The sequence below is a fragment of the Megalops cyprinoides genome, chromosome 19 (genome assembly GCF_013368585.1).
Source record: "Megalops cyprinoides isolate fMegCyp1 chromosome 19, fMegCyp1.pri, whole genome shotgun sequence".
NCBI lineage: Eukaryota > Metazoa > Chordata > Actinopteri > Elopiformes > Megalopidae > Megalops > Megalops cyprinoides.
The window spans coordinates 10,836,488-10,862,982 of NC_050601.1; the positions used below are offsets into that span (position 1 = coordinate 10,836,488).

At 44.4% G+C, this 26,495-nt stretch overlaps 2 protein-coding genes across 2 annotated transcripts; one reads left to right on the plus strand and one right to left on the minus strand.

The window, feature by feature from the left end:
- Positions 1-1,800: 1,800 nt before the first annotated feature.
- On the plus strand, positions 1,801-17,530 carry LOC118794257 (TBC1 domain family member 10B-like). The gene is made up of 10 exons (XM_036552472.1): positions 1,801-2,229; positions 5,337-6,278; positions 7,492-7,591; positions 8,367-8,474; positions 9,138-9,244; positions 9,627-9,741; positions 9,918-9,983; positions 10,570-10,759; positions 10,948-11,102; positions 13,057-17,530. Exons 2-10 carry the CDS (start codon positions 5,359-5,361, stop codon positions 13,954-13,956), a joined length of 2,661 nt encoding a protein of 886 aa, XP_036408365.1. The 5' UTR covers positions 1,801-2,229; positions 5,337-5,358; the 3' UTR covers positions 13,957-17,530.
- Positions 17,531-20,262: 2,732 nt separating this feature from the next.
- On the minus strand, positions 20,263-25,784 carry LOC118794211 (myosin regulatory light chain 2, skeletal muscle isoform type 2-like). Its single transcript, XM_036552417.1, has 7 exons — positions 25,741-25,784; positions 24,306-24,401; positions 22,171-22,246; positions 21,470-21,574; positions 21,164-21,242; positions 20,865-20,913; positions 20,263-20,759 (listed from the first exon to the last, which is right to left on the minus strand). Exons 1-7 carry the CDS (start codon positions 25,741-25,743, stop codon positions 20,658-20,660), a joined length of 510 nt encoding a protein of 169 aa, XP_036408310.1. The 5' UTR covers positions 25,744-25,784; the 3' UTR covers positions 20,263-20,657.
- Between the last annotated feature and the right edge of the window lie 711 nt (positions 25,785-26,495).

Below are 26,495 nucleotides of genomic sequence, written 5' to 3' on the forward strand. Positions count from 1 at the left end.
AGATGTCACGTCCTCTCTTCCCGAAGCCCACAGGAAGAGCTAGAGTTGCCGCATTTCCAATGGCCGTCATATGGGTCTGTGCTGGGGGCACATCTGAAGGAGTGCAGGATGGCGTGCTGAAAGCATCCTCACCAGAGCCATAGAAAGCCATCCTTAACAGCAAGCAGAGGTGCTGCAGCACCATGGACAGTGCCCATCTCACCTGGGCTGCAGCACCACAGAATGGCCCCACTCCAAAAACCAGCAGTCAGTGGACAACTACAAACACAGGCAGCCAATGCTCTTTAGGTGGGGAATACAGGCCTATCCCTGACCACACCTCATCGTTTCTCCAGGAGCTGCGGTGAGATTAAGACTGTTGTGTTTTGTTTTTGTTCAGCATACCGGTTTTCTCTTGCCTTTGCTTCTTTAGCGACTGCATTAGGAGCAGAATTCAGAGTCAAATTTTATGTTTGATAAAACTAAACACCTGGCTCGTATCACACCTCAGCTGCTAACGCAGCCTGGACTGCTGTGACTGCCTGCCGAATGGACCCCTTGCAGGACAGTACAAGAGCCAGCCCAGGAAGGTGGGCTAAGCCTGCGAGGAACAGAGGGGTTCATTCACTCAGAATGAGTTAGCAGACTGCCTGATGTTTTGTCACTATTTCCGCAGAATATCTTTAACTCACTTAACTTTATAAATGCTAGGGCTCTAGCCTGTGTCATTTGGGCTAGTATTTATATAACAGGAGTAACTGACTTCAATGGGATGAAATGATCATCCTATCAATTTCAGGTGCACTCAGCTTCAGGAATCAAATATAGACAAAATGAATCATATATAAATGCTTCAAAAATATGTATGTTCAAATAACATCTGAATATGTATTCATGCACATGCTTTATAACAGTGTAATTGCAGACATGCAATTACAGCACACATTAAATAACAAATTTCCATCATAACAAATAAGACTGATTCTGGGTGTGAATATTTTTCATTGTGGTCACACCTCTGCAGCAGGTTACAGACTGCATGAAAGCAAATGTATTCAGGTTCATTTGGAAACAATATACTCAAAAAGGGCACTTTGTCTCATGCTTGTGAATTTTTTTCTACATATAATTAGTCAAAACACCAATAACACAGAGGGAAAGCAAGAGCCCAGCACATTGGAGGTATGTGCTCTTCTTCATACGTGTATATTCTCTGGGGAACCTTAAACGCAAAGTAGTGACAGCATATTTGCAAGCTGATACCAAGGTCTGCATGCAGTAGTGAGTGGAGCAACGGAACTAATTTCATTTTCTTCCCAAATTAATTCAAACTTGATATAATTTGTCTGGCCTTAATTGAATCAAACCAAGATTCAACCAAACAAACAAACGAAGCTGTTTTGAAAACACACAAGATGGATCACTTGCAAGTGACTTTTTGTGAAAGAGCGCCAGGCCTTGTATTTAAAATCAATTTTAAAAAATCAAAGAAACGTGTGCTATTTTCATGGCTCGTTTAACGCTGTTTCAACTATTTTTTGCAAGCATTTTTGCATTTTTGCTTTGTTTCCACTTTATGAACTGAGATTAAACAAAGGAAATGAAACTATTGCATTTTTATCGACTTATAATGCGGTAGATATTTAAAACAAATGTGATACCTAGAACTGAAAATATTTTTTTGCATGAATCAAGCAAGCTTTTCATCTGTTTCTCTCTCGTAATCGCGCACGCCTCCTGCTCCGTTCGATGTGGGAGGGGCTTAGGAGCGCGCCCTCAGCGTGTCTGTCCGCGAGGGCTCGGCAGCACGTGCAGGAGCGCGCACGTAGCTGTCAGAGTTGCGATAGGAAATACGGACGGGAGGGCTAGTGTGTGTGTGTATGTGTGTATGTGTCAAAATCTCACACAGGCTAAAAGAAATAGAGTGAGTGTAGGAAATTACACGACGCGGGCAACGAAAGTTATCGAATGAGTAATCGCGACTCGATTTCGTGAGAAAGTTATAGTGACTAGCCCCGCAGGCTAAAAACTAACGATGCCTAGTTAGATGTTAGCCAGTTAGCTAGACGGCTAGCTTTGGCAGACATTTGTCTCGCCAACCCTTTTTCGCCTTCTGTCTCTGCCCTCTCGACTGGCTTTACTCACCGGCGGGAGGGGCCTGGGTAACAGGAGCTGTGGAGGGGCGGGCAGCGATCTAGACCCCCCCTGGGCTCCCAGGCGGACGTAACAGACTGTACACACCGGCCGTGGGTAAGTATAGCAGCGGTGGGGCGGCAAGGCAAGGCCGGGGATGGAGGTTGGGGCCTTTGCCGGGAGGGAGTGGACCACTGATGTGCTTGTTTCTGTGCGCTGAATTAGGAAGTTGTATGAATGTGAAAGTGGGGCCTTCAGTAAGGATATGAAACGGTCTAGCCAGCTCACCAGCTCTTTACCAGTGCACCGGATCAGCTGTTAGACAGTTTTGTGTAAATATTAGCTCGCTAGTTAGCTTGGTAGCTAACTACAGCGATCAGTTTAGCTAAATCAGTTCTTACAGTACACGCAACAAATAACACAGCCAGGCAAGTTATGCACACTGCCGGTAGCTGCCGGTAGTTATACTAGAGAGTGAAACTGCACTCGCTAATGTGGGTAATACAGTGACCCTACTGTATTATTAAACTCTAACGGTGGCTAATGTTAGCTATCTTGTTGGAGTAGTACACTGCAGCGTCACGTAGCAGAGAAGAGCAGAGCATTATTCCAGTGGTCATTGCAGACCAGCATTGTTAATAAGAGAGAGCCAGGTCTGTCCTGGTATTTTTTAACTACATCTTTAATACCTGTGTCATGCATGCAGCATTATTTGACATTGTCTTATAGAAGCTAAGTGAATGGCGGCGAATGTCTTTGAATCCGAAAGTCAATACACGTCGGTGGGTCATTGAACACGAACCGCGGAGAGCACAGGGTTGGGTGGAGTCACATTATTGCTGAATACTTTATAACTGTACAACACGTCAACACGCGTCTGCACTGTACTGTATTGCTTTGTGATTTCTGAGGTTTTGTATTCTCAAAGTCAGATGCGGAGTGAAAGGACGTATTCTGAAATTGTATTTGCGTGTGTCTGTGACTAACATACAGAGAAACAACTTCCTCACTGCCTCTGACAGACCACTGGATCTATTTATACAGCAGGGAAGTAAGAGAGACTAACTGAGCTATTTACAGCAATGGAAATAATATTAGTATGTTTAATGTATGACTGATATCCGTCACTTGGACCTATTTATTGAAACAAATAAAGCACTTCACAATATGTGTTACAAGAAATTGAATCCAGTATTTGAAATGAAATTGGCCACAGTCAGTTGACACCAGACAAAGTCTAGCCAAAATGTAGAGAATGGTGTAAAACAACAGATATAGTGAATAGAGTGAATAGATTTGTTATAAAACACTTTATCTTGATCTAGTCTTACGCCATTACTTATATAAAGTTTTACACAGGGAAGGCAACTTGCCATGTATTGTGTTGCCTAAATACTATGTGTGTACTGAGTTATTTCCAGTTTAATTCCTTTCTTTATTCCACTGCTATTGCTGTAAGGTGTTCACTGAGTTAACTGTCAGCTCCGTGGAGCTTATTGTGCGGTCCTCCGGACACATATTTGTTTGGACTTTTGAGAGGAACTGATATTTAAATTGTAATTTTAACATTTTGTCACTGAAAGTTGTAAAGATGACTTTACCTGAGTGAAACATTTACCCACACTGTGCGCTGTTCTGGTCTGCCCCGTTTGTCAAAACTTAGGGCACGTCTTGCATATTTTGAGCTGTTAAAAAAAGCACTCATCACTTTGCTCCATTTTGTTTGTGTAGTTACCGGTGTCTTCTCAAAAAGGAAGTTCATATACATTGAACTAAATCAGTGTTTCTATGATAGTAGCACTTTGCACTTGTACTGCATTACCACAGCTTGGTCAGTAGATATGTGAGTTGCTATAAAACTGTTCTGTATATGCTATGCCTTAAAAGAGTTCTATAGCCCATTAAGTCATGCTGACTGGCAAGATAAATATGACATTATATAATTGTATTAACCTATGTAAGTAACCTAAGTAAGTCGGTAACCTAAGTAAGTCGCTTTGGATAAAAGCGTCTGCCAAGTGAATAAATGTAAATGTAAATGTATTATAATAGACCAGTTTGACTCATTTTGAAATACCACTAATATGTGGAATTAATCCCCACCCCTTCAATAATAAATTAATAAAGTATTGTTATTTTCATTTGATCATGTGTAACATCTGGTAAAAGAACACATTGGATGCCTTTGGTTTTATCCAAACAGCAATGCAGTAAATGGATCAAATCGGAAACTGTTATATTGGCATTAGCATGTCATACATCTTGGGTATTTAGATTGTAAATGTTTGGCATATCAGATGATCTTCAATCCAGTCTCCAAAATTTTGGGTAGTAGTAGACGCAGACGGCGTGGAGTGTAAGCAGAGATGGCCCTACAGTACATTGTCAGTGGCTTGATGATAGTTTCCAAAGCACAAAAAGTTGTTGCTGCTACCACGTTCGACCTTTAGGTTTGTTTTAACTTAAATGGAGTTTATAATCTGGTTGACCCAAAATATTTAAAGGAATCTACAAGTTTGACGCTTTCTTGGTTACATTGTGATCATCAAAGATGGCTACAGGTCGGAGTCCGTGGGCGTATCTGTGGACTGGATGTGTTAACTTTGAGGAAGCCGTCATGCCACTTTGAACAATGGAAGATTGAGGGTTGATAAACTGCAAATGATTTTCAGTCAATAAAGAGAGTGAAATTTTGACAGTCATTGCTATATGGATTTCACAGGACGTCATGTAAGCACGAATCAAGTGGCTTGCTAACGCAAAGATATACAGACCATGTAATTCCATTCTGTATAGCATTAGAGTATTCATTGTTGAAGTAAAATGTGCTAATGTTATTCTAGCATAGAGCCCTGGTACTTCACAAAGCACTTTGCAGTGAAGGGAGTGACTCAACTCAATTATCATCAATATGTGGCACCCACCTGGATGATGCATGGCAGCCATTTAATGCCAGAATGCTCACCACACATCAGTTAAAGTGGGTATGGAGGAAATTATTCACAGTTAATTGGGGGGGGACTGTTAGATTCCCTGGCTGAACAAAGCTGGATGAGGAAATAAGCCTGAACACTGGGGAAGCCCCTCTTCTTTGTAGTAAGTGCCTTGTAGACATTAATGACAACAGTGAGTCAGGACCTTGGTTTTAATGTCCCATCTAGATGATGTAGTAATACTTGTTACTAATCACTTTCCCAATCTTTCTCTTTGTCTCTTTCGCTCAGGCAGTGGCAGCAGGGAGCCGCTATGGCTGACATCTCCACCCTCACCCCTTCTCCCCCGGGTTTGGGTGACCCCCGCACCTCCCCAACCATTCCGCACCCCCCTAACCCCCCTCCACATCCCACATCGCCTACAGACCCCCTCAAACAAACCCCCGTCCCCAAGTCTGCGTTGTATGGCGACCCCTCTATGATGGTACCCCCTCTGAAAGCACGAACTGGAGTCAGAGAGACTCCTGGGGAGTCTTCGCCCAAAACTCTCCTGCCGGAATCAGCCGGGGACAGCGTAGCCTTTCCGCCAGCGGACCGCTCCAAGGCAGCGGACGAAGGCAGAGATGGGGCTGAGAAGGGCAGTAGGGAAGGAGCAGTAGCGTTTTCTCCCTCTCAGCCAGCGGAGCTCCAGGGCAAACCAGAGGCAGGAGATGGGAAAGGCCCATCCCCTGATCTTAATCCCAGCCCTAATCTCTACCCCAATGTTAATGTCAGCCAGACCCCTAATCCAGCCACTGAACCCCTACCCCCCAGTCCTCCCCCAGCGTTGGCCGCCATCTCCTCCCAGCCCCCCACTGACGTCACCCCAGCAGCGGGCACAGCAACAGCAGAAAAAGCACAAAATCCCCAGCAGCCGCAAGACCACAACCCCCACCAGCCCATCCCTGACCAACCGCAGTCCCCAGGCTCCCCCAGAAGCGAGCCTTGCGGCCCCATCCCGCTCGTCCAGGAGCCAGCCCCGTCTCTCGTCCTGCCGAACCCCCACTACCGGCCGGCCCCGGACACCCTGAGCTACCTGGAGTCGGCCAGCCTGATGTCGGGCACCCTGGAGTCCCTGTCGGGCCTGGGTGAGGACGGCAGCTCCGTGGGGTCGGACTCCGAGGTCAACGGGATGGTGCTGCGGCGCACCGACAAGTACGGCTTCCTGGGGGGCACGCAGTACAGCGAGGGCAGGTGAGCCCCCCGCCGCCTGCGCTCTCTCCACCTCGCATCGCCCGCTGGTATCACGCCTCACGTCACTTACAGTCACATTAACAGAGCCTTTTTTTATACCTGCTGACACAAGGGGAAGCAGGTGCCTCGCTGCTGGCGCCGGCTTTCCGTTTTTCCCGGTTATTTAAAGTAGCAAAGTCACAAGGGGTTGTAGTAAACCACAGTTATCACCACTGGTTTATCATGTGCACAAAGGGTGCTTTCGCTTTAATGCTCTTTGTACTATGAGACCCTGCTACATGGTAATATTTACCTAAAGCAGTATAGGCATTGTCAGTGTGTAGGATACAAAGTGGGTAAGGTGGTCCAAGATAGTGAAAATCAATGACTGTTACAAGACACTGTGAATCTGTAGGACAATGTATATGAGATCAGAATCTGTAAAAGTACCACTAGATCATCACTTTCTTTTTATTTTAAAAATATGCTATTAATGTTGATAGCGTCTGTTTAGCATCTAACTGTCGTTATCATTGTTCCTGCCGTGATTATGAATGTTTTGTGTGCACAGTAATTTTTTCTAAATCATGTCATTCCCTGCCTGTGTGGTAATGCTGTATTTTTCCTTCTTGCAATTCTTGGATTTGATTAACACACATCATTTCTGCTTAAATGTAGAAATCGGTAAAATGCTTGAAACAGGAAACAGCATAAGCTGCATTGTGACCCTGGCCTAATTGTCTCTTTGCTGATGGGCATTAGTGATTGAAGTGCAAAATGCACTGCTTTTTTGTATTAACTACTCACAATATCGATACAGTGAATAGACAAGATTGACCAAATAATTTAACGGAGCCTCAGTTTCCCTATTTCAGATTTCAAATCTTTCACGCCTTCTCTCTCTCCCTGTTCTCTCTCTCTGTCCTGTGTGTCCTTGTGGTCTCTCTCTCTCTCTCTCACTCACTCCCTGCTATGATTCAGACAGTGCTGAGGGCAGGTTGTGACTCACTGGCTGCTCGCTGTCTGTCTTTCCCATCTCTCTCTCTCTCTGCACACTGTACATGTACGCTCGTATCCTCTCAGCGTTTGCACTTTTATCACTGTGGCATCGCGCTGTCGGTTGCACACGACAGGATTGTTTTCGCCAGCAGGGCCGTGGTTCAGTGCAGAGGTGCTGTAGGGTGCGTGTGCATGCGTGTGCGTGGCATTGACCCTCTCTCCCCCTGTGCGACAGTGAGCGGGAGATCAGGGTGGACGTGGCAAGACAGAGAGAAATGAAGTGGCTTGAGATGTTCAGCAATTGGGACAAGTGGGTCTCCCGACGCTTCCAAAAGGTGCTTTCCATCTTCCCTCCTCAGTCATACCAGCAGACACCTTTACACGCAGGGATCTGCACACAGTCATGCAGACCATGCAAACATATGGATATATCTGTATCTATATGCATGTTCAGTATAAGTTGTCGCACCTGTGCTTCTCTCTGTGTGTGCTGAAGTGTGTGCGTGTGTTAGATTTGCTCTAACCAAAAATTTAAACCCAAACCAAATTTGTAACCTTGTGTCCAAATTTGACATTAGCCCAAGATATAAATATGTTCATAAACTTCGCGCTCAATCCAAATACTGTTAATTTTGTTTGAGGTGAGCCAAAGCCAAAATCATAGTGTAGATTTGAGCCTGATTCCAGTTGGAGTACAGTATTAAAACTTTTGTTGAAGTGTTTGTGTGAGTGTATTGTATCAGGTATATGAGCTGCACTGATGCACGTATTCGATATGTACTGTAAGTGTAGCTAGTCTCAGCGCGCGTATGCACTTGCATGTGTGGTTTTGTGTGTTAGATTGCAAGAAAGTGGGTGTGCCTGCATGTATATACGTACCTCTGTGTGGTGTCGCTGTGTGTGTGGTATAGCCAGTGCGTCAACGACGGCATGTGTTCGCGCATGTTCTGTATCTCATTGGTGCTCTATTTTTTCACTCCGAGGCCTAGATTCAGCCTTAGCGTAACGCGGCTCTTTCATTTCTCTGTGTAACGAACTGAAAGCTAAGCACAGGCAGTTGCAGTTGTGTGAGCCTGGGCTTTACCGTGTCCCAATGCGTGCCTGTCCCAGGTGAAGCTGCGCTGCAGGAAAGGAATCCCCTCGTCTCTCAGGGCCCGAGCCTGGCAGCTGCTCTCCAACAGCACCGAGCTCCTGGAGTCCAACCCCGGCAAGTTCGAGGTACTTCGACCGACGCGTCACGCCCTCTGTTGAAGCTGCGTGGCTGTGGGCCCGCCTGACGCAGCTGAACCGCGCAGCACCGCAGTCGGTGTTTCCCGGGCGCAGCTGCGCGCAGGCCGTGTTCTAATCCTCTTATCTGGGCCTGGAATCTGGGCCGTCTGCCTCTGCGCGCTGGGCTGCCGTGTGCCCCGCTCCGCCGCAGGTCCACACAGCTCAGCCAGAGGCCCGCAGTCAGCGCGTCTCTCTGCGTCAGCACCCACCACGGGGGGAGCTGCCGGGGTTAATCTTAGCCTCCCGGGACCAAACCGTGCAGCCTCCTGACTTAAATATCTGCAGCTCAGGTGCTAGTTTGCATGTTTTTTATGAAACCTTCAGTATTTCCTTCCCGTTTGCCAGCTTGAAGTAAAACTGAAGACTGAGCTGAATAGAAACTGTTCTTCAGACTGCACCTTCAAAATACACCTATATATTAATGTGACTGTAATGTCAGATTAGAGGTGTTTGTGAAATAGAGCTGCGTAGGTTACATTTTCCATAAAAATCAGAACAGGTAAGGGGAAGAGGTAACTGCAGTCAGTTTACTGTATATTTTTACTTGCTGTCAGTCTGTGTTGCAGTTTTGCACTGAGTGTCCATATTATCACCACTCTCTCTGTGTGTTAGGAGTTGGAGAGGGAACAGGGAGATCCGAAATGGCTGGACATCATTGAGAAGGACTTGCACAGACAGTTTCCCTTCCATGAGATGTTTGCTGCACGCGGAGGACACGGGTAATTAGCTAAAACCGCACTGTTCTTATGAACCTCCTTTGTGCCAGTGTTCAAAAATTATGGTGTTTGGTTAGTCAGTGCTTCTTCATTACCGTCAAACTCTGTCACTGTCAGTGTGCTGTGGCCTTCGGTCAGTCAGTCAGTCAGTCAGTAAGTGGGAGCTTATGTTAATGCCAGTCATATTAATTACTGTGTCCACCTAATCAGAATATGGTGGTTCCTTCTCTGGGACTGTGAGCCTCCTCTGTGACTTGAGGTGTGAGCCTGTGCTGTTTCTGTGAGCTTGAGCTCGTTCTGTTCCAGTCCTGTGAGCGTGAATCTGTCTTCCACTTTGGTCTGTGTGTGTGTGTGTGAGAGCCTGTTCTGTGTCTCTGTGTCGTAGGCAGCAGGACCTGTTCAGGATACTAAAGGCCTACACGGTGTACAGGCCAGATGAGGGTTACTGCCAGGCCCAGGCCCCCGTGGCTGCTGTACTGCTAATGCACATGCCAGCGGAGGTGAGTGAAGAAGGGAACAGCAAGAGTCTTGAGATGATATTAAGCACCGACTTCTGTAGTGTGATGACTCCTTGCGACTGTCCTGTCCTGTTCCACCGTGCTCACAGCACATACTGTGTGGATGGAGGCTGCGACTGAAGTTCTGTGTGGGACTCTTTATTTTGTCTTCCTGACAGCAAGCCTTCTGGTGTCTGGTGCAGATCTGTGAGAAGTACCTACCTGGCTATTACAGTGCTGGACTGGTGAGTCTCCCTGAGCAGAGACACACAAACGCACACATAGGAAGAAGACGCCAGCGTATTGAATTGTGAAATGTCATGTCCACTGTGCCACTGTGCAAAACTGAAGAGAATCCCTGTTTAAAGGTGGTGTAATTCTTACTTCTGCCTCAGATCACTAGGCAGCCCTCTTATACACCCATCTAAACCAGCAGAGATGAAAAGGGAAGTGCTGGCAGGAGTGCCATAAATACAGAAAAGTGACCTTTGCATGGCCAGTCTGGCTGTAAATGTCTTCAATGAGTAGCTTTTTCCAAGCTTTTTTTTATTATTATTTTAAGTACAAACCAAGTATATTAGTAGTCAGAGAGGGTAAGAGACTGTCAAAATATGGCTTGAAATTTAGAGTAAAAAAAAAAGCATACTTCCATGTCATTCTTTAAAAAGGAACTGTGGCCTTATAAGTCCCTATATATATAAGTGTTAATAATAGTATAACATTATTCTTGTATAATTATAAATGTAAAAGAAGAAAAGATGAAAACATTCTTTCCTTCTTTCTCCCTCTCTTCTTATGTCTACTGCCTCTCCCCCATCCTCTCTCTCTCAGGAAGCGATCCAGCTGGACGGGGAGATCTTCTTCTCCCTGCTGCGCCGCGTCTGCCCCATGGCCTACCGCCACCTGAAGAAGTTTAAGATCGACCCCATCCTGTACATGACCGAGTGGTTCATGTGCATCTTCTCCCGAACCCTGCCCTGGGCCTGCGTGCTGCGTGTCTGGGACATGTTCTTCTGTGAAGGTCCGTCTCCCTCACTCTTTCTCACCTCTGAGTCTTACTTTCCCTCTTTGTGTGTGTGTGTGTGTGTGTGTCTGTTTACAGTGCCCTCCATATTTTTTAATAGCCTTCAGTGAATACTGTGGAATGTGTTTGTGGGTTGTGATGATCGGTGCTGGGCTGAGCTCACTGGCTGACGAGGTGACTTTCAGGCGTGAAGGTGGTGTTCCGGGTGGGGCTGGTGCTGCTGAAGCAGATGCTGGGCTCGGTGGAGAAGCTGCGGGAGCTGCAGGGCATGTACGAGACCATGGAGCGGCTGAGGAACATCCCGCACGAGAACGTGCGCGAGGACGTGCTGGTGCAGGAGGTGCGCGAGACACTCACGCACTCACAGAATACACACGCACGTGTTCACGCACACACACACACACACGCACACACACAGGCACGTTTGGTTAAATACACACACACAAGTACACATTCCTGCACACACATGCATATACAGTGTCTTGTACAAAAGTATTCAGACCTTTTACTAATTCTCACCTTTTACTGAATTACAAATGATACGTTGAAATTTTGCTCTGTGTGATATTTTATTTAAAAACACTGGAACTCAAAATTATTTGAGTGACAGGTGACATTAGTTTCATGTCAGGAAATACTTGCATTATTGCACTATTGCATGTGCTCTGGAAGCTCCGTGTTTACACGGATGAAAAGAAATTACCCTAACGAGGACACAATTGCCTTACCTTTGACTTCTACCTGTGAACCATTAAAGTAAAATAAAATAATAATAAAAACCCCCTCTCTTTAAGAATCATCGGTCAGACTAGGAATCTGAAGGAAAGGTGTGAAAATGAAGAATGAGAATTCTACAAAACTAAGAGATGTAATACAAATGCATAAATTAGGAAAAGGGCAAAAGTAATAGACAAGTGTGTGAATATCCCAGTAAACATTGTTGGATCAATACTCAGGAAGTAGAGGCTGCCAGCTTCACCACCCAGGAACTGTATAGAAAAGGCCCATCCCTTAAAACTCAGCCTCCAAGCAAGAAGGAGACTTGCAAGAGAAGCCATGGAGAGGCCAGCAATCACTTCGAAGGTGTTCAGTGGCTGAGAGTAGAATAAAGATGTGTGAGTCTACTGCATAAAAGGTTCTGCATAAATCTGGCGTGCATGGGAGGGTGGCAATAAAAACACCATTACTCAACGCACCATTACTCAGAGTATGCCTGGAATTTGACTGAAAGCATGAGAATAACCCAGCTAAAATATGGGAAAATGTTTTGTGGTCAGATGAAACCAAAAGAGAGCTTGTTGGCCAAAATTCAAAGCACTGTGCGGCGCAAAGCTAACACTGCCTTTGCCTCAAGAGAAGCCACTCCTACATTGAAGCTTTTCATCAGCGGGGACTGGGCATCTGGTTAGCATCGATGGAAGAATGGATGGAGCAAAATACAGGGAAATACTGCAAGAGAACTAGCTTCAGTCCGCTAAAAGCTGATGTTTGGGAGAAAATTCCCCCTTTCAGGAGGACAGTGATCCCAGACACAAAGCCAAAGCAACATTGGAGAGGCTCAGAAACAAATAGATGAATGTCCTACAGTGGCCCAGTTAAAGTCCTGATCTCAATTCCTTTGAGAATTTGTGGTACTATTTGAGAATTGCGGTCCGCAAGCGTCATCCAACCAGTTGTTCATTTTTCTTGGAAGTATTTTCTGACATAAAACCAATGTCACCTTAAAATAATAAATTTTGAGTTTCAGTGTTTTTGAATAGAAAATGTCACACAGTGATATGTATCATTTGTAATCCAGTAAAATGTGGGAATAGGTCAGGGGTCTCTGCTTTCGCAAAGCACTGTACACCCACCTCTTCAGGCTCACCTCAGCTTACCTACCCAATTGTGATCGTTACTTCCCCATATGTATAAAGTGTGGAAGTTTACTTCAGGGTATGCGTTAGCATTGTGTTTGGAACGGTGTAGTCCCACTGTTGCTTGTATTGTGTTGCACTTAGATGTTGATTTGGGCATGCAGTTGTGTTCTCAGCACTATATTTGGCACTGGCACTTCATATGTGGTTAGTGGTGTCCTGTTTGGGGAACTTTTCATGCCTTTATTAGACGCACTCTGTCTCTGGATAAGAGCGTCTGCTAAATGATGATAATGAGTGAATGTCATACACACACACCCACACACACACGCAGACTGATACAGCGTCACACGCGCTCGCAGGATGCCAGCCAACAGAAGAGGAGGGCAGGCTTTTAGTTTCCATTGTTTGTGCTGATGTGAGTTCCCCTCACCGCAGGTGACCTCGCTGGCGGTGTCGGAGGCTCTAATCGAGCGGGAGAGCAGCATCCAGGTGCGTAAGTGGAAGGAGTCGCGGGGGGAGCTGACGCACCAGCCGGGCCGCAGGCTGCACGGGACGCGCGCCCTCCACGAGCTCAAGCAGCGCTCCGCCGCCATCAGCTCGGGGGGCAGCTACTCCTTCCTGGGGGGCCCTGCGCCCCCGCCGGGCCCGCTCAGGGCCTCCTCCAGCCTGCTGTCGCTGCCAGGCTTCCGCAAGTCCAAAGCCCCCTTCCGGTCGCCTGCCAAGAAAGGCTCGTTCTCGGGGAGCTCCGGGTTCGAGCCTTTTCAGACGCAGAATTTCCCGGGGCAGAGCTCAGCCGAAATGCTGACCCGTAAGCCGTCCTCTAGCTCTGTCGCTGGAGCTCAAAGTCAGACCCAGACTCAGAGCCCTCTGGTAGGGTCAGCCCGTGGCTCAGCCCAAGGGCCCATTCAAAACACAGTGGCAACCCCCCCACAGAGTGGATCAGTTGCCCCTGCACAAAACCCGGCTCCACCACAGACCCTCTCACCCACTCCCAAAATAGTCTCTGAGCAAATCACCCCCACCATCCCGTCCCCCACCGCCAATAACACCCCTCTGCCACCTTCCGTGGGCGGAGGCAAAGGAGGGGCCGCAGCGGCAGCGGCAGGAGAGGAAGAGGGGAAGAAGAAGAAGAGGAGCAAGGAGGAGAAGAAGAAAGAGAAGGAAGAGGAGAAGCAGAGGGCCCGAGAGCGGAAGGAGAAGGACAAGGCCGAGAAGGAGAAACAGAAGAAAGACAAGGAGAAGAAAAGGGAGAAAGGGGGCAAGAAAAAGGAGAAAGGAGGGGGTAGTGAGGCAGAAGAGAAGAATGGAGCCATGGCACCGAAAGATTCAGCCTAATTCTGAGAGGGAAACAGGGCAGAACTCATCCTGTCATCCACACAGACAAAAGGGTACAGTGGAACAAAAGAAGCCAGGGGAAAGAGACAGATAAAGAGAGAGTGGAAGTAGGGGGCTGTTGTATATAATGTATTTGATCACGGAGACTACATAACGTTACTAGCTTTGGACAGTTACAATGGCTATAACTGGATTTTAATTTATAAACATCCTTCTGACTGTACTCTTGAACTGGCTCCCCCATACTTCTCATAATAATCAGAATGGCACAATAATACATGTTCCACTTCTCTCAACCTAAACAAGAACTGTGTGGCTCCATACAGATTGTGAGTAACGATCTAATCTTCTGATTTTCTTACTTGTGTTCTTTGAAGGACAAAACTTGCATAGCGCCGCGTGGAATTTTTGAACTCAGAGTTGGGCACAATTGACAGGGATCCACATGTGTGTAAATAGACCGCCCATTCCGCCATTGAAGGACCCCATTTGCAACCACACCCACTCATTTCCTGTCTGCGTGGGTAGGTTGGTTGTCTAACCGGAATGCCTAAAAAAAGAAAAAAAAACATTGTCGGGTTCAGCCTCAGAACCCACCATGCCCCTCATGACGACAATAGTGATATCGGCTCCTCTGGAGGATGTATTTATTGTTGAGTGTTGTGACTGCGTGTTTTCGTAGTGTAGTGGAACCTGTTCTCTGTCTCCCTAACCGGTCTTGTTGTGTCTCTCTCTTTACCTTTCTTTTCTGTATTTCTGACCCTCCACTGTTGTGCATCTGTCCCAAAGCAGAGAACACTCCCTCCATCTCTCGCTGTGATGGAGCGGTACTAGAATAATTCAGAGACTCTGTAATAGAGGGAGAGAGGGGGAAAGGGTTCGTCAGATCGTTTGTAACTGGTGTGCAAATAATCCCAGCCTAACTGTTAGATGTGGTGTTTTAGGCTGTCCTAACAAGAGTTTGTTACAATTTTTGAATCATCTTTTTCTTTAAATGATTTGTTTTTAACATTTCAGAGTCTGTTAGTTCTGTAGTTCCGTTCATTTGTGTAAGTTTACAGTAACATTGAGGGGAAAAAAAACTATAGTTACTTACAAAAAAACTATCTCCCTGTTGCTTAAGAAAGAACTCATCTCCCTTTATAGCTATAAAATAACTGGAACTCAAAGTAAGCCAAATAAGCAGATTTGTTACTACACACTTAATTAGTCAAAGCTCAGTCACATTTAGCCTGACATTATGTTCAAGGCTCATCTTCTAAAGAATGCTAATGAAGTCCATTTTCTTCAGACTCAAATCTACACTCCAATGTACTGGGGATAAGAAATGTCTGGGATGGTGAAACCTTGCGAGTTTTACTGAATGAGTAGGTGTAGATATTGATCTCTAGCCTCTGCTTTAAAAACATGAACATGTTAAGAGTGTAACAACGTCTTATCTGTTTACAAAGTATTTATGTGTTTGACCTGATATTAGTGAGCTGATCATTAATAGATTGAATTTCTGTACTACCAACTTAAAGGAATATTACAGCACACTACTAGTGTGTGTCTGAGGCTATGACATTTAAAAATAATTGCACCAACCTAATCTTAATTTAAATGATGCGCCACGAAAGGACCGATCTCATAGGTATTGGAAGTGACTTGTGTTCAGCTCATATTGTCTGCTCAGACTAGCTCCCCTTTCACCTGAGAAGCACTTGAGCTTTGTGTCTGTAGTGTAATGTAGCATTAACCTCGAGCAGACACCTTTGGGCTGTAATATATTTATATATGAAGTTCATTAATTTAATCAGATCCTATATATTGTGTATTATTTTTACTTTGAATGTGATTATTTTTCTATGCGATCAAAAATACCTGCTTAACTGGAATGAGGGTAGGTTTAGGAGTCCCAGTGTTAAGGCCGTGTCAAATAGCTTTTGAGTGCACAAAGAATTTTTTTTCGCACGTTCCCCTAAAAGGCCTATTTGTGCAGGAGCACAGTCCAAGGTGTACTTTCCTGAACCAACAATAGGGGGCGACAACAGCTTTCCATCAACTGCAGTCCTGCCTCTTTCAGGTTGTTGCCATTTGTCAAGGAGGTTACCATGGAAGGCTGTTGGCCCTCTCTCTGATTGGTACTGAGAACAGTTACCCAACCTGTGCTGCCGTCATGGCTAGCCAATGAATAGTGTATTTATTTTTTAGATGCCACTGTATCCCCACTGCTCCAATGTTCAGTTTTAGCAGTATTAGAACAATATGAAAGGATCAAATGCTGGGGGAGGGGGTTGAGTGTAGCAATTGACGGTGTAGTATGAATAGTGCAAAGTGAATGCTAAAAGTTTGCTGATTTTTTACCACAGTTTAGAAAGGTTGCTTTAATTAACAGAGGTGAAAATGAAAGAGGTTTGAAAAATGGGTGGACAGCATTGATTTACGTAGTTTGGTTGTCAGGCGCTGGGAGAGAGCATTTGATTTAACTGGGAAGTCTGATTCAGTTGCATACAAAGGCGCTGAAAGCCTCAGTATTAGCCAAATTGAAACCTGTGTTTGAACATAATTAAATAGTCTATCCCAGTTTGTTGCACCAGAGTAATTAAGGCCAGTACTCGTGTCACACTGTAGTTTGCAGTTGTAGGCAGGGCTCTGTATTTAATTTAAGGGTCCAGACCCCTTCTGTGGGGGTTGGGAGGAGTTAAGTCCTGTGCTGCTGTCTCATCGAATGAGGTATGCATGTATCCAGTCCTGGAAAAACCCAACTGTAATTAAGGGTTTTGATATTTGTACTGTTTCAAACAAATATTGAAGAGACTAAAGAGATTAAGGGAAGTGTTAATCAAGTTAAATTCAACATGTGCAGAAATGGAAAGAATTTGTTTAGTGTGGTGTATGTTATTTTATTTAATCTGGACTTAATATTTTAATAATTTTAGTTGTGATTTTGGGTTGCAAACTAAACGCCAGAGATGTATAATAACCAAGACATTAACTAACTCATAATGATTTATGAAGTGTTTTATGCATTAGACACTATTTTGATCATGGCTGATCAATAGTGTTGGTGAGTTACTGTAATACTGAATACCGGAAATGGCAGAGTGCAATGATACGGTACTCTCTGCCATTAGTACCATTATAGATGCAGTTCAGGTTATGAGGGATTTGCAAGTTGTCACCGTAGCCAAATTTTAAGGGTCCTGTGTCTTCCACGGTCCTAGTCGGTGAAGTTGTTCCATTTTGTTGGCATTCTGACACTCACCACTTTGTGTTAGCCTACTGTAGACCACACTGCACAGGAATGAATGAAACTGCAGGTGGAGAAAAGGGGGGGGGCATGTTTTCCTTGTATGCATTTCCTGAACTTACGGCACAGTCATCTCTGCTGTTGATAAGTGAGGGGAGGTCCAGCTCTACATGTGGTGGCCACTTTGCCCTCACCTCCTCTCCTGACCTGGGTTTTTTTCCCTTTTGATAATGTTGTGAGGAGTCCTACATGAATACTATATAAACATTCAGAACGCTGATACCAACAGACAGAGGCTTTCACAGGTGTGATATATCTCCGTATAGTATGTGGCATCATCAGAACGCACCAGATCAGCATAGTGACGTAGCTCACCCTGGGACAGTCTGTGTCCTCTGGAATCAGTGTTTCTGAATGCCTGTGTAGTTCTTAAGTACAGTGTAGACAGTGTTACCTATAGTTCTGTGGGACTATAGTTTTATTCCTCACACAGTCATCCTACCATCTCCCAGTTCCAAGGTGCAATCCCTTTAGACCTTATTTCAGACCTCTTAGATCGATACGCAACTTGCAGGCACGGGCACTCTAATGATATCAGCAGGTTGGGAGGTACAGCAGAAGTGGATACTGTATAGCCTGCAGACCTGAACAGCGTCTCTTATCTTGTACTGAACATGACTATGCAACCTGTACCCAAACGTGATTTATATACTGCCTGCCAGAACTCCATCACCTTCTCTGGTGCCAATGCATAGCCAGGAGCCACTTTGCTCTGGGCATCACATGACTGCAGAAGTCAAGGGCGGCTCTCACCTGTGATGCAGACCGTGAGGCTGTGGGACAGTGTTGAGCTGCCGCACCTGTCTGACCGTCTCCACGGTGACCTTACTCCCCAGCCCTGTTTTCTGGGCCCCCGTTGCTTCCCCTGGTGTCCGCCACGCTCTCTGTCTCTCTCGTACTCCATCCGACCCCTTCGTTAATCTCAGCATTATTTAATCGCTTACTTATTTCCCTTCCTGGGTTGACCGTTTTACATTGGCTGTAAAATTGTTTGCTTTAAACGGAGAGTGATTCTAAAGAAATAAAAGCTCGAGGACAAAAAGGTAACAAAGAAAGAAGCTTTAGAAGGGTTGAGAGGAGCAGGTGAGAGCGGGAGGCGGAACAGAACCTTAAGGATCACAAGGGATTCTCCAGTAACAGGGCTGTGCACAGAACACAGCAGAACTGAACAAGAGACTGGAACCAAACAGACGTATACATGTCTGCACATTCCTGCACTGGTCGTGTTACCTGTGTGTTTGGTTGATTTTTTTTTTTTTTTTAAAGTACAACTGTTGTCTTTGTTTCGTTTTTTTTTTTTCCTTATTTTTAAATTTTATTTTGGTGATCTTACGTGCTTTTATTTTTTATTTGTCATTCTTGTTTCTGTTTGTATGTCTTATTGTTTTAAAGTTTACAAGAAACCATGATTGTTCAAAATTAAATGAATCCATGAATAATAAACATCATTCTTTAACTGCAGAAGAAAATCTACACTCCAGTGTACCTAATAATAATGATGACGACAGTAGTGATGAATAATAAACAATAATCTATTATGTGTCTGTTGGTGGTGTAATTATTTTGTCCGAAATATCTGTTTGCTACACAAAAATAAGTTATCACATATATATGAAAACTCAGGTTCCTAAAATTAATGAGGGGAATACTAACCACTCAGTCAAAGACTAATAAATTGTTGTATATAGTTAGGTTAAGTTTACTGTTGCTCCCTTGTAAAATTTCATGAATTGGCAATTGCAGAGTATGAAAGGGAATGTAGCAAGCTTGATTTAACGAGCCAGCTAGGTAGCCTTTCAGGCCATGACCAAAACAGAACCATTTGCATTCCTTGGAGTTTTATTAGTGACATTTGGCTTGTGAATGGATCACATTACCCTGGTCCCTGTTTCAGTCAATGAGCAGAGGCCCATCTGCTGGTGACTCAGCCATTTTTTCTCCAAGTTCAGTGACTTCTGTGCTTTTTCTTAGGTCATACTCCTAAACTAACCACAGGGGAGTTCTTGCAAGCAGTCTTCTCACAGTGGAGTAGGGATTGGTGGCCCATCAAGAATTGATAGGGGATTGATAAAACCGATCTCATCATTAACATTGGATGACTCTGTTAGGAAAGGGTTGGCCCTGAGTGGTGACATGTGAGCAAGTCAGGTGAACAGGATTGTCCATCTTTGTGCTACATCAAAGTGCTACATCTTTGAATATACATTGAGGTGGGTATGCTCCTGCTCAGACTAGCGTTTCCTTGAGGGGGTCAGTCTGACCCAGACACAGAGCTCAGTCTTGTTATAAGGCTATGGCTGGAATCCATAATTAGGATTCTCTCATGGAGGCGCAGAGTATCTTCTTGTTCTGTTTGTCCTTGCATGCTGACTGTGAGTGTTTCCTCACATTCTGATGGTTTTCACACCACAGTCACTGTACTGCCAAATGCTTTAAACTGTGCCGTGCTGGCTACCCTGTCGTGAAAGCACCCCACCCCTCTGCCCAGCCCACCAACATGAACAGAGGCACTGGGGTACGAAAGAGATTGTGTTTATTTGTTTTTATTTCAGAATTGGTCAGACAGACACTGGATGAAGCCAGTGGGATGGAAAGATAAGGGATAAGGAGGAACAGATGGGAAGGGGGTCAAATGAGAGGAAGAGAGAGAGGGAACGAGGAGACTTTTGTTCCTTTGGCCCTCTTTCTCTTCCTTCAGAAGTCTTTCATTCACCCTCTAAAGGCTGCCATCACTTTAAGGAGACAAACCCTTTTTTCCTCTCCTTTTTCTTTCTCTCCCTTTTGCCCCTCTCAGTCTGCACTCCCCTTTGTGGAGACAGAGCGTAAAACGGAGGAAGAAAAGTGTTCTCTATTATAGAGTAGAGTTCCTCTGTTCTTTCTCTGTCTGATGGTAAGACGTTGTCGTATGTGCAGTGAGATTACGGCCATTGCTTTTCTGATGGCTTAGCTGTTTCAGTTAAGCAATCATGCATCCGCTGCACCACCCTGACAAGAACCTCTAAAACAGACTTGCAGCAGATTTTGTTGTTCAGCCTCCATAGTTAGAACTTGGCAGTTGCATTAATGAGGAGATACAGAGGGCAAGAGGGAGGGATGGAGAAAAAGAGGAGGAAACCAGAGGAAGTGAAAGATACGTAGAGAGAGATTTGATGGTATAAGATCTTTTTATTGAAAATGATCCCATTTCCCTATTGACACTCACACATGCACAAATCCATAATCCTCTGAGCTCTCACTTGGTGTCTCAATGACAGAGACAAGTCTTTCTTTGTGAGTGACAGAGGGAAAAGAAGGTGAATGCCCAGGGGAGGAAAAGGTAAAGGAACCAAGGAGTGGGAAAGAATGGTATCAGGGAGGTAGAGTTGTGAGGGGTACTGTTGTTCGTCTTCATGCTTGTTTTTTTTCTTTTCTACTCCTCTTTCTCCTCTCCGTGTGTGATGACGTAGCAGATGTTCTTGTAGTCCACGTTGCCAGCCACATCAGGGGGGAAGGCGGCCCACAGGTTTGTCATCTGTGGAAGGGAGAGAGAAAGGTCAACAATACAGTGGTGAAAGAAACAGACAAGCGCTCACAGCTGAACAGTCTGAGGCAGGATTCAAAAGGAGGGTGTTCTCACCTCCTCTGCGGAGAACCTGTCGCACTGGGTGGTCAGGAGCTCCTCAAGGCTGGGCAGAGAGAGAGATGAGAGAGGTTGGTATAGTGTCTTACTGAAGGGATTCACACCACACATACAAAATCAAACTATATATCCTCATCCAGGACAGAATGTTTTTCTTAAATTTTTATAACATCCTTAATTTATACGGTTGGGTTGAGGGAAATTAATTATATTGTTCAAGGGAGGGGGAGCAGTGCCCCACTACGATTTTAAACCTACACCCTTCTGGTTAAAAGTCGAAATCTCTAGACACTCACAATTCCTTCTTGATGCTGCCGGTACCCTCGGGGTCCAGAACCTTGAAAGCGCTGACAATGACGTCCTCGGGATCAGCACCTGAGAGAGAGAGGGAGAGAATTAGTCTGGCATGTATTACTGACACAGAGAGCGTGGGTTCGTGCTATACGTCCACACAGGCTGGCAAACCTCTGCAGTGCTTTCACTGTGGGGAGATTAAATGGTAGTGGGGGGGGGCACATGTAGGAAAAAACATTACCCCTTCATCTCGAGAGAGAGGGAGAGAGAGAGACACACACAGAAGTAGAATCAAGAGTGAAACCTACCCTTCAGCTTCTCGCCGAACATGGTGAGGAAGACGGTGAAGTTGATGGGGCCGCTGGCTTCCTTGACCATGGCTTCCAGCTCCTCATTCTTCACGTTCAGTTGGCCTGGAGGGAGATGAGGGGGAGGAGTGTGAATACTGCGGATGCATCCTGACCAGCCTGATTCTGCTTGTGTCAAGATCATTTCCATACAGTGCCATACTCTGCATTATAAAAGTCTTTGTCAGTGAGCTATTCAAACACTTACAGTATCAGTCAAAAGTTTGGATACACCTGATTAAGATCATGGGAAACATGCATTCAAATATATTTTGATCTAAATACTTCTGCTTAAATGCTTGAAATTAGTTTCTTAGACAAACACAAACAGTGAAATTGATGCCTCTGCATGAATTTCATTCCATAAAATTTATTTTTAAAATTTATTTTTGGCTACTTTGAAGAATCCAAAAAATAGATAGTTTTGATTTGTATAACACTTTTTGGTAACTGTATAATTCCATTTGTGTTAATTCATAGTTTTCTTGTCTTTACTATTATTCTAAAATGTAGAAAACAGTAAAAATAAAGACAAACCATTCTATAAGTAGGTGTGTCCAAACTTTTGACTGGTACTGTACATCACATGTACATATGACACAGGAAGTGCTACATTCACTAGTGTTACCCTTCATGAGTGTGAGAATAAAGCAGACAATTACCCATGGAGGCCAGCACGTCCCTCAAGTCATCCTTGCTGATGATACCGTCTCTGTTCTGGTCAATGATTGTGAAAGCCTGACAGAGAGAGGGAGAGAGAGATGGGAGGAGATAAAGGGTTAGCACATTATGGACTCATGGAAGCTGGTGCAGGCGACAGGCCACTGACAGAGGGTAGACTCAGCACTGCCAGAGGAAGTTCAGCATATGCAAAATATATGAGCTCATCTGAGTGGGCGCTGATGTTCAAAACATGAGGTTAGTGATGTAATCGAAGCACCAGTAGACTGTGTGTGTAATTAATCATTAAAAACATGGTACCACATAAACAGAAGAGAGGGTCAATGTAGTCACAGGATGTATGGGTACGACAGGATGTACACTTAGTGAAGATATCAGTTAATCCACGGTGTATACAGAGGCGTGTTCGTATTGATTGTGAGGGAACCTATGGAAAATAGGTTGGAAAATGTACCAGAATGATAATTGAACTATATAGGTGCAAGTGTGTTAGGGTCATTTTTTGGCCTTGGGGAATTCTTTGAATTGCCACATAATTTTACATTTACATTTATTCATCTGGCAGACACTTTTATCCAAAGCGACTTACAAGTGAGTTAGAGTACAACAAAAAACCATAAGGAGAAAACAATATTAGAAGCGTTGCATGACCAGGTTTCAATGGTTGGCCAGACAAGGTACAAACTAGCTGGTAGAGATAACGAGTGCGTTAAACCAATAGATTACTTTTTTTTTTTTAGTTTAGTAGGAAACAGTTTTGAGACATGAGAAATTATTTTAAGGGACAGTATTTCAGGTGCCCAGGTGAGAGCAGAGGAGCTGTGTCTTCAAATGTTTCTTGAAGACAGTGAGGGACTTGGCAGAACGGATGAAGTGTGGAAGTTCATTCATACTTATACTATGTTGAATGCTCGTAAGAGGACACCTGTTAAAGTGTTCACCAACCCCCATTGGAAAAGCCATAACCCCTGTAACCTAAGATGCCACTCTAGTCTTGGACATAAAAGGCAGCTGTCCAGAACCTTTCATGTCCAACATGTTAAAACTGTCCCAAGTGCCATGTCAGACATTCCCTCAGAGTCACTTAAGGAGTGGATATCACTTACACACACATGCACACACACATGGTCATACACCATACACCCTCCATGGTCACCAATCCTCACCCCATGGCACTCAGACACACACACACTCGCACATGCTCACTGCATGCACTGAATTACACACACTTATTCTCATCAACACTTCATACTTCACACCCTCACTCTCTGTCATTTTTCTTCCTCTTTCCCTCCCCCTTTCTGTCCCGTCCCGTCCCTTTGTTTTTTGATCTCTTTACATCTCCTACTCACTAGCATCTCACTAGCTGCTCATGTCTCTTAGCTGCTCCTGGTAAACATTCCAATGGAAGCAAATAGGAGCAAGAGCAGGGATAGTTAATCTCTAAGAGGAAGGATGGGCCTGAGTATTTTAGAAGGTGAGAATATTATCCAAGGGGGGGGTCAGAAAATGTTACATTATATTATTGGTGTTTAGCAGGCACTCTTATCCAGAGCAACTTACAGAGGTTACAGTTTTGTTATACAATGGTTATACAGCTGTATATACATTGAGGCAATTATGGGTTAAATACCTTGCCCAAGGGTACAGCAGCAGTGCCCCAAAGGGGAATTGAACCGCAACCATTTGATTACAAGCCCTGCTCCTTAACTATGCTACACTGCCACCCCAAAATATGAGAGGGAAGTGCTTACACTACACTATTCAAAGTAAGAATAGGAATGGGAACTAATTAAGGAACCAAATCTACTTCAGCAGTGAATTATTAACCATGGTTAAATTGCTAAAAAAAAAACCTGATGTAGACCATTTCATTCATGTGAGTAAAAAATAATAATAACAATAGTAATGAGTTGCCTTGCAATGACCCTTAGTAACCAAATAAAACATTGCAAAAGTGTGTGTTGCCTTGTCATATCTTTGAACCATTGTGTATTGTGCATGCCAACAATGCCTCTGATAGCAAGGTCAAGTGAATAATAAGATCTGCTCAGTACTCGCACATAAAGTTACTGCAGAGTGTAAGAAATGCTGCAAAGTGTGGGACTGTCCTCACCTCCTTGTACTCCTGAATCTGGCTCTGCTCAAACATGGAGAACACGTTGGAGGAGCCGCCCTCGGCTGCCTGCCTCCTCTTGGCCTTCTTGGGTGCCTGAAGGACAAACATGCACAGCACATGTCAGACATGGTGTGTCTTTGTGACCGTATTTATGTTTTAACACTTCATGCAGGCACACGGAATGGGCACAGCGACGTTGGGCTGTGCCCAGAATGGGCAGAATGGCTGTCAGGGCCCAGAATGGCTGTCATGAAGATGCCATCCAACACACACTGAGCCACAAAGATGACAGACAGGACCACTTCCTCTGTGACATGCCCAAAGACCACATTCTAAGGCAGTTTAAAGAGTTGACCTTTAACTTCCATGCTGAATTGTCCTTTGCTGAGTGTGAGTGAACAAAGCACAACATAATCAAGAAATTATCCCTGTAAGATCGATTTCAACGCACAATATTTTAGAGACTTTGAGATAATGAAGTTATAATGTGAAAACACCTTTCAAATGTCCAGTTACACTTTGAAATTGCATAAAACATAAGAAAAGGCTTGCAAATATGTAGCTATGAATATTTAACCCAACTGTACATGTGTTTGTGTAGGCCTGCTCTAAATCTTACCAGTATTGTAGATTAATCTGCATAAAATCACCAAATCTCATAAATGCCATTTGGCATTTTCTATTACACTATCAGCTTTTATAATGCTAGCTTAACATATTTGTTGTCTCCTAAATTTTCTTCCATATTAAGATCATTTGGTTCATTAATTTGTTGTTTAAGCAGTACAATAATTGCTTCAAGCCCTGTGTTTTGAAATTACTGTTTACACTTTAGTCATATGAGATTATGTTTCATTAGCTATGACTAGGCCTTCTTTTATGATAACCATTGGGAGTAACTGTTCCTCTGCTTGACATAGCACATTCCTGTCCTTCAATTAGTTTGAATCTAATCCCAAAGTACTTTGTTTTTAAATCTGAATAATGTTTTTTTTCTTTTCTGGTTAGTTTTTTGTTGTTTATTTTTCTAATTTCAGTGACCACCAGCTCTTGATGTCAAGGCATGGAAAAATGTCAAAACTGTTTACATTCCTTGTGCCAAGTTACAGACAGAATGCATTGCAGTTAGACTGAATGGTGGTCTTAAGATGATGTGACATCTTTCCCTGTGAAAACGCTGTACATCCAGGAATGAAACAGCACAACTGCAAAAATATTACTTTACAAAGCATCCAAAATTCAGTAAAGCTCCAGAGAGATGAACCATTCATCCTTGAATTCTTTGTTTCAACGCAGAAACCAAAGTGACGAGAATTAATGCATGTTATTCCTTTTATCAGAGCTGTTTGTTGTAGAGCTGTTTGTTGTAGAGGTTCCCAGGTGGAAGATGAAGAAGGTTGGGATGCAGAGAGGGCGGATTGGTGTTACTCACCATCTCGAGACGGTATGTGGAGTTTGGACGGTCAAGAAGAGAAGACTGTGTGAAGCCGCATTAGTGTTGGGTCTCTGGGGGTTTATATAGTGGCTTGGGGTGGGCTAACTTTAGCCACACCGTCAAGTTTGGCAGGGTAAGAGAGAAACAGATCAGGGGCAAAGTGACAGGGGGACACTAGGTGGGATTGATGATCATCTTACAGCCTTTCAGAAATAGATCCTGGAGTCTTGGAATGAGGTGAACTCGATACTTAGGTCCAGGCCAGAGTTTAGCGTCATTTGTGGACAAATATGGAGATCCCTGGCACGGAGGACTGTTGGTCTGCTGAACCCCTCCCTCTTTCCCTCTCAGTCACCTTCCTCTGGAACATACTGACTCTTTCTGTTGGTCTTTTTCTTGCCAAGTCTGCTCAGACATAACATGCGTTCTCTCCTATCTGCTATCACTTATCTATTATCTGCTCTCTGCTATCTGCTATCTGTCTATCTGGCTTCCTATTTTGCTATGTTGAATTGGCTGGTTTTCATCCAGCCTGGTGCAAATCTCAAGTTCATGGTTCTTTTGATTCATTAAGCTGTGTAAATATTACAACCCAAGCCGTATCACAGACCTTTCCTGATATCACATCAATACCACACTCACATGAGGAGTGACAAAGAAATAGAAAGTAGTAAACAGTAAATAGGAGTATGTGTGCTGGGGGGTGGAAGTGGGTGTAGGGGTACATGTGGCTTGTGTATGGCATTGGAAAT

Excerpts from the sequence above, each read along its gene's own strand:
- LOC118794211 (XM_036552417.1), bottom strand. Across the intron at positions 21,575-22,170 it reads GGACGTGCTGGCCTCCATGG|GCCAACTGAACGTGAAGAAT; the intron begins GTAATTGTCTGC and ends ATCTCCCTCCAG. Across the intron at positions 21,243-21,469 it reads GTTCGGCGAGAAGCTGAAGG|GTGCTGATCCCGAGGACGTC; the intron begins GTAGGTTTCACT and ends TCTCTCTCTCAG.
- LOC118794257 (XM_036552472.1), top strand. The coding sequence starts at position 5,359 with ATGGCTGACATCTCCACCCTCACCCCTTCTCCCCCGGGTTTGGGTGAC. Across the intron at positions 6,279-7,491 it reads ACGCAGTACAGCGAGGGCAG|TGAGCGGGAGATCAGGGTGG; the intron begins GTGAGCCCCCCG and ends CCTGTGCGACAG. Across the intron at positions 9,984-10,569 it reads GCTATTACAGTGCTGGACTG|GAAGCGATCCAGCTGGACGG; the intron begins GTGAGTCTCCCT and ends TCTCTCTCTCAG.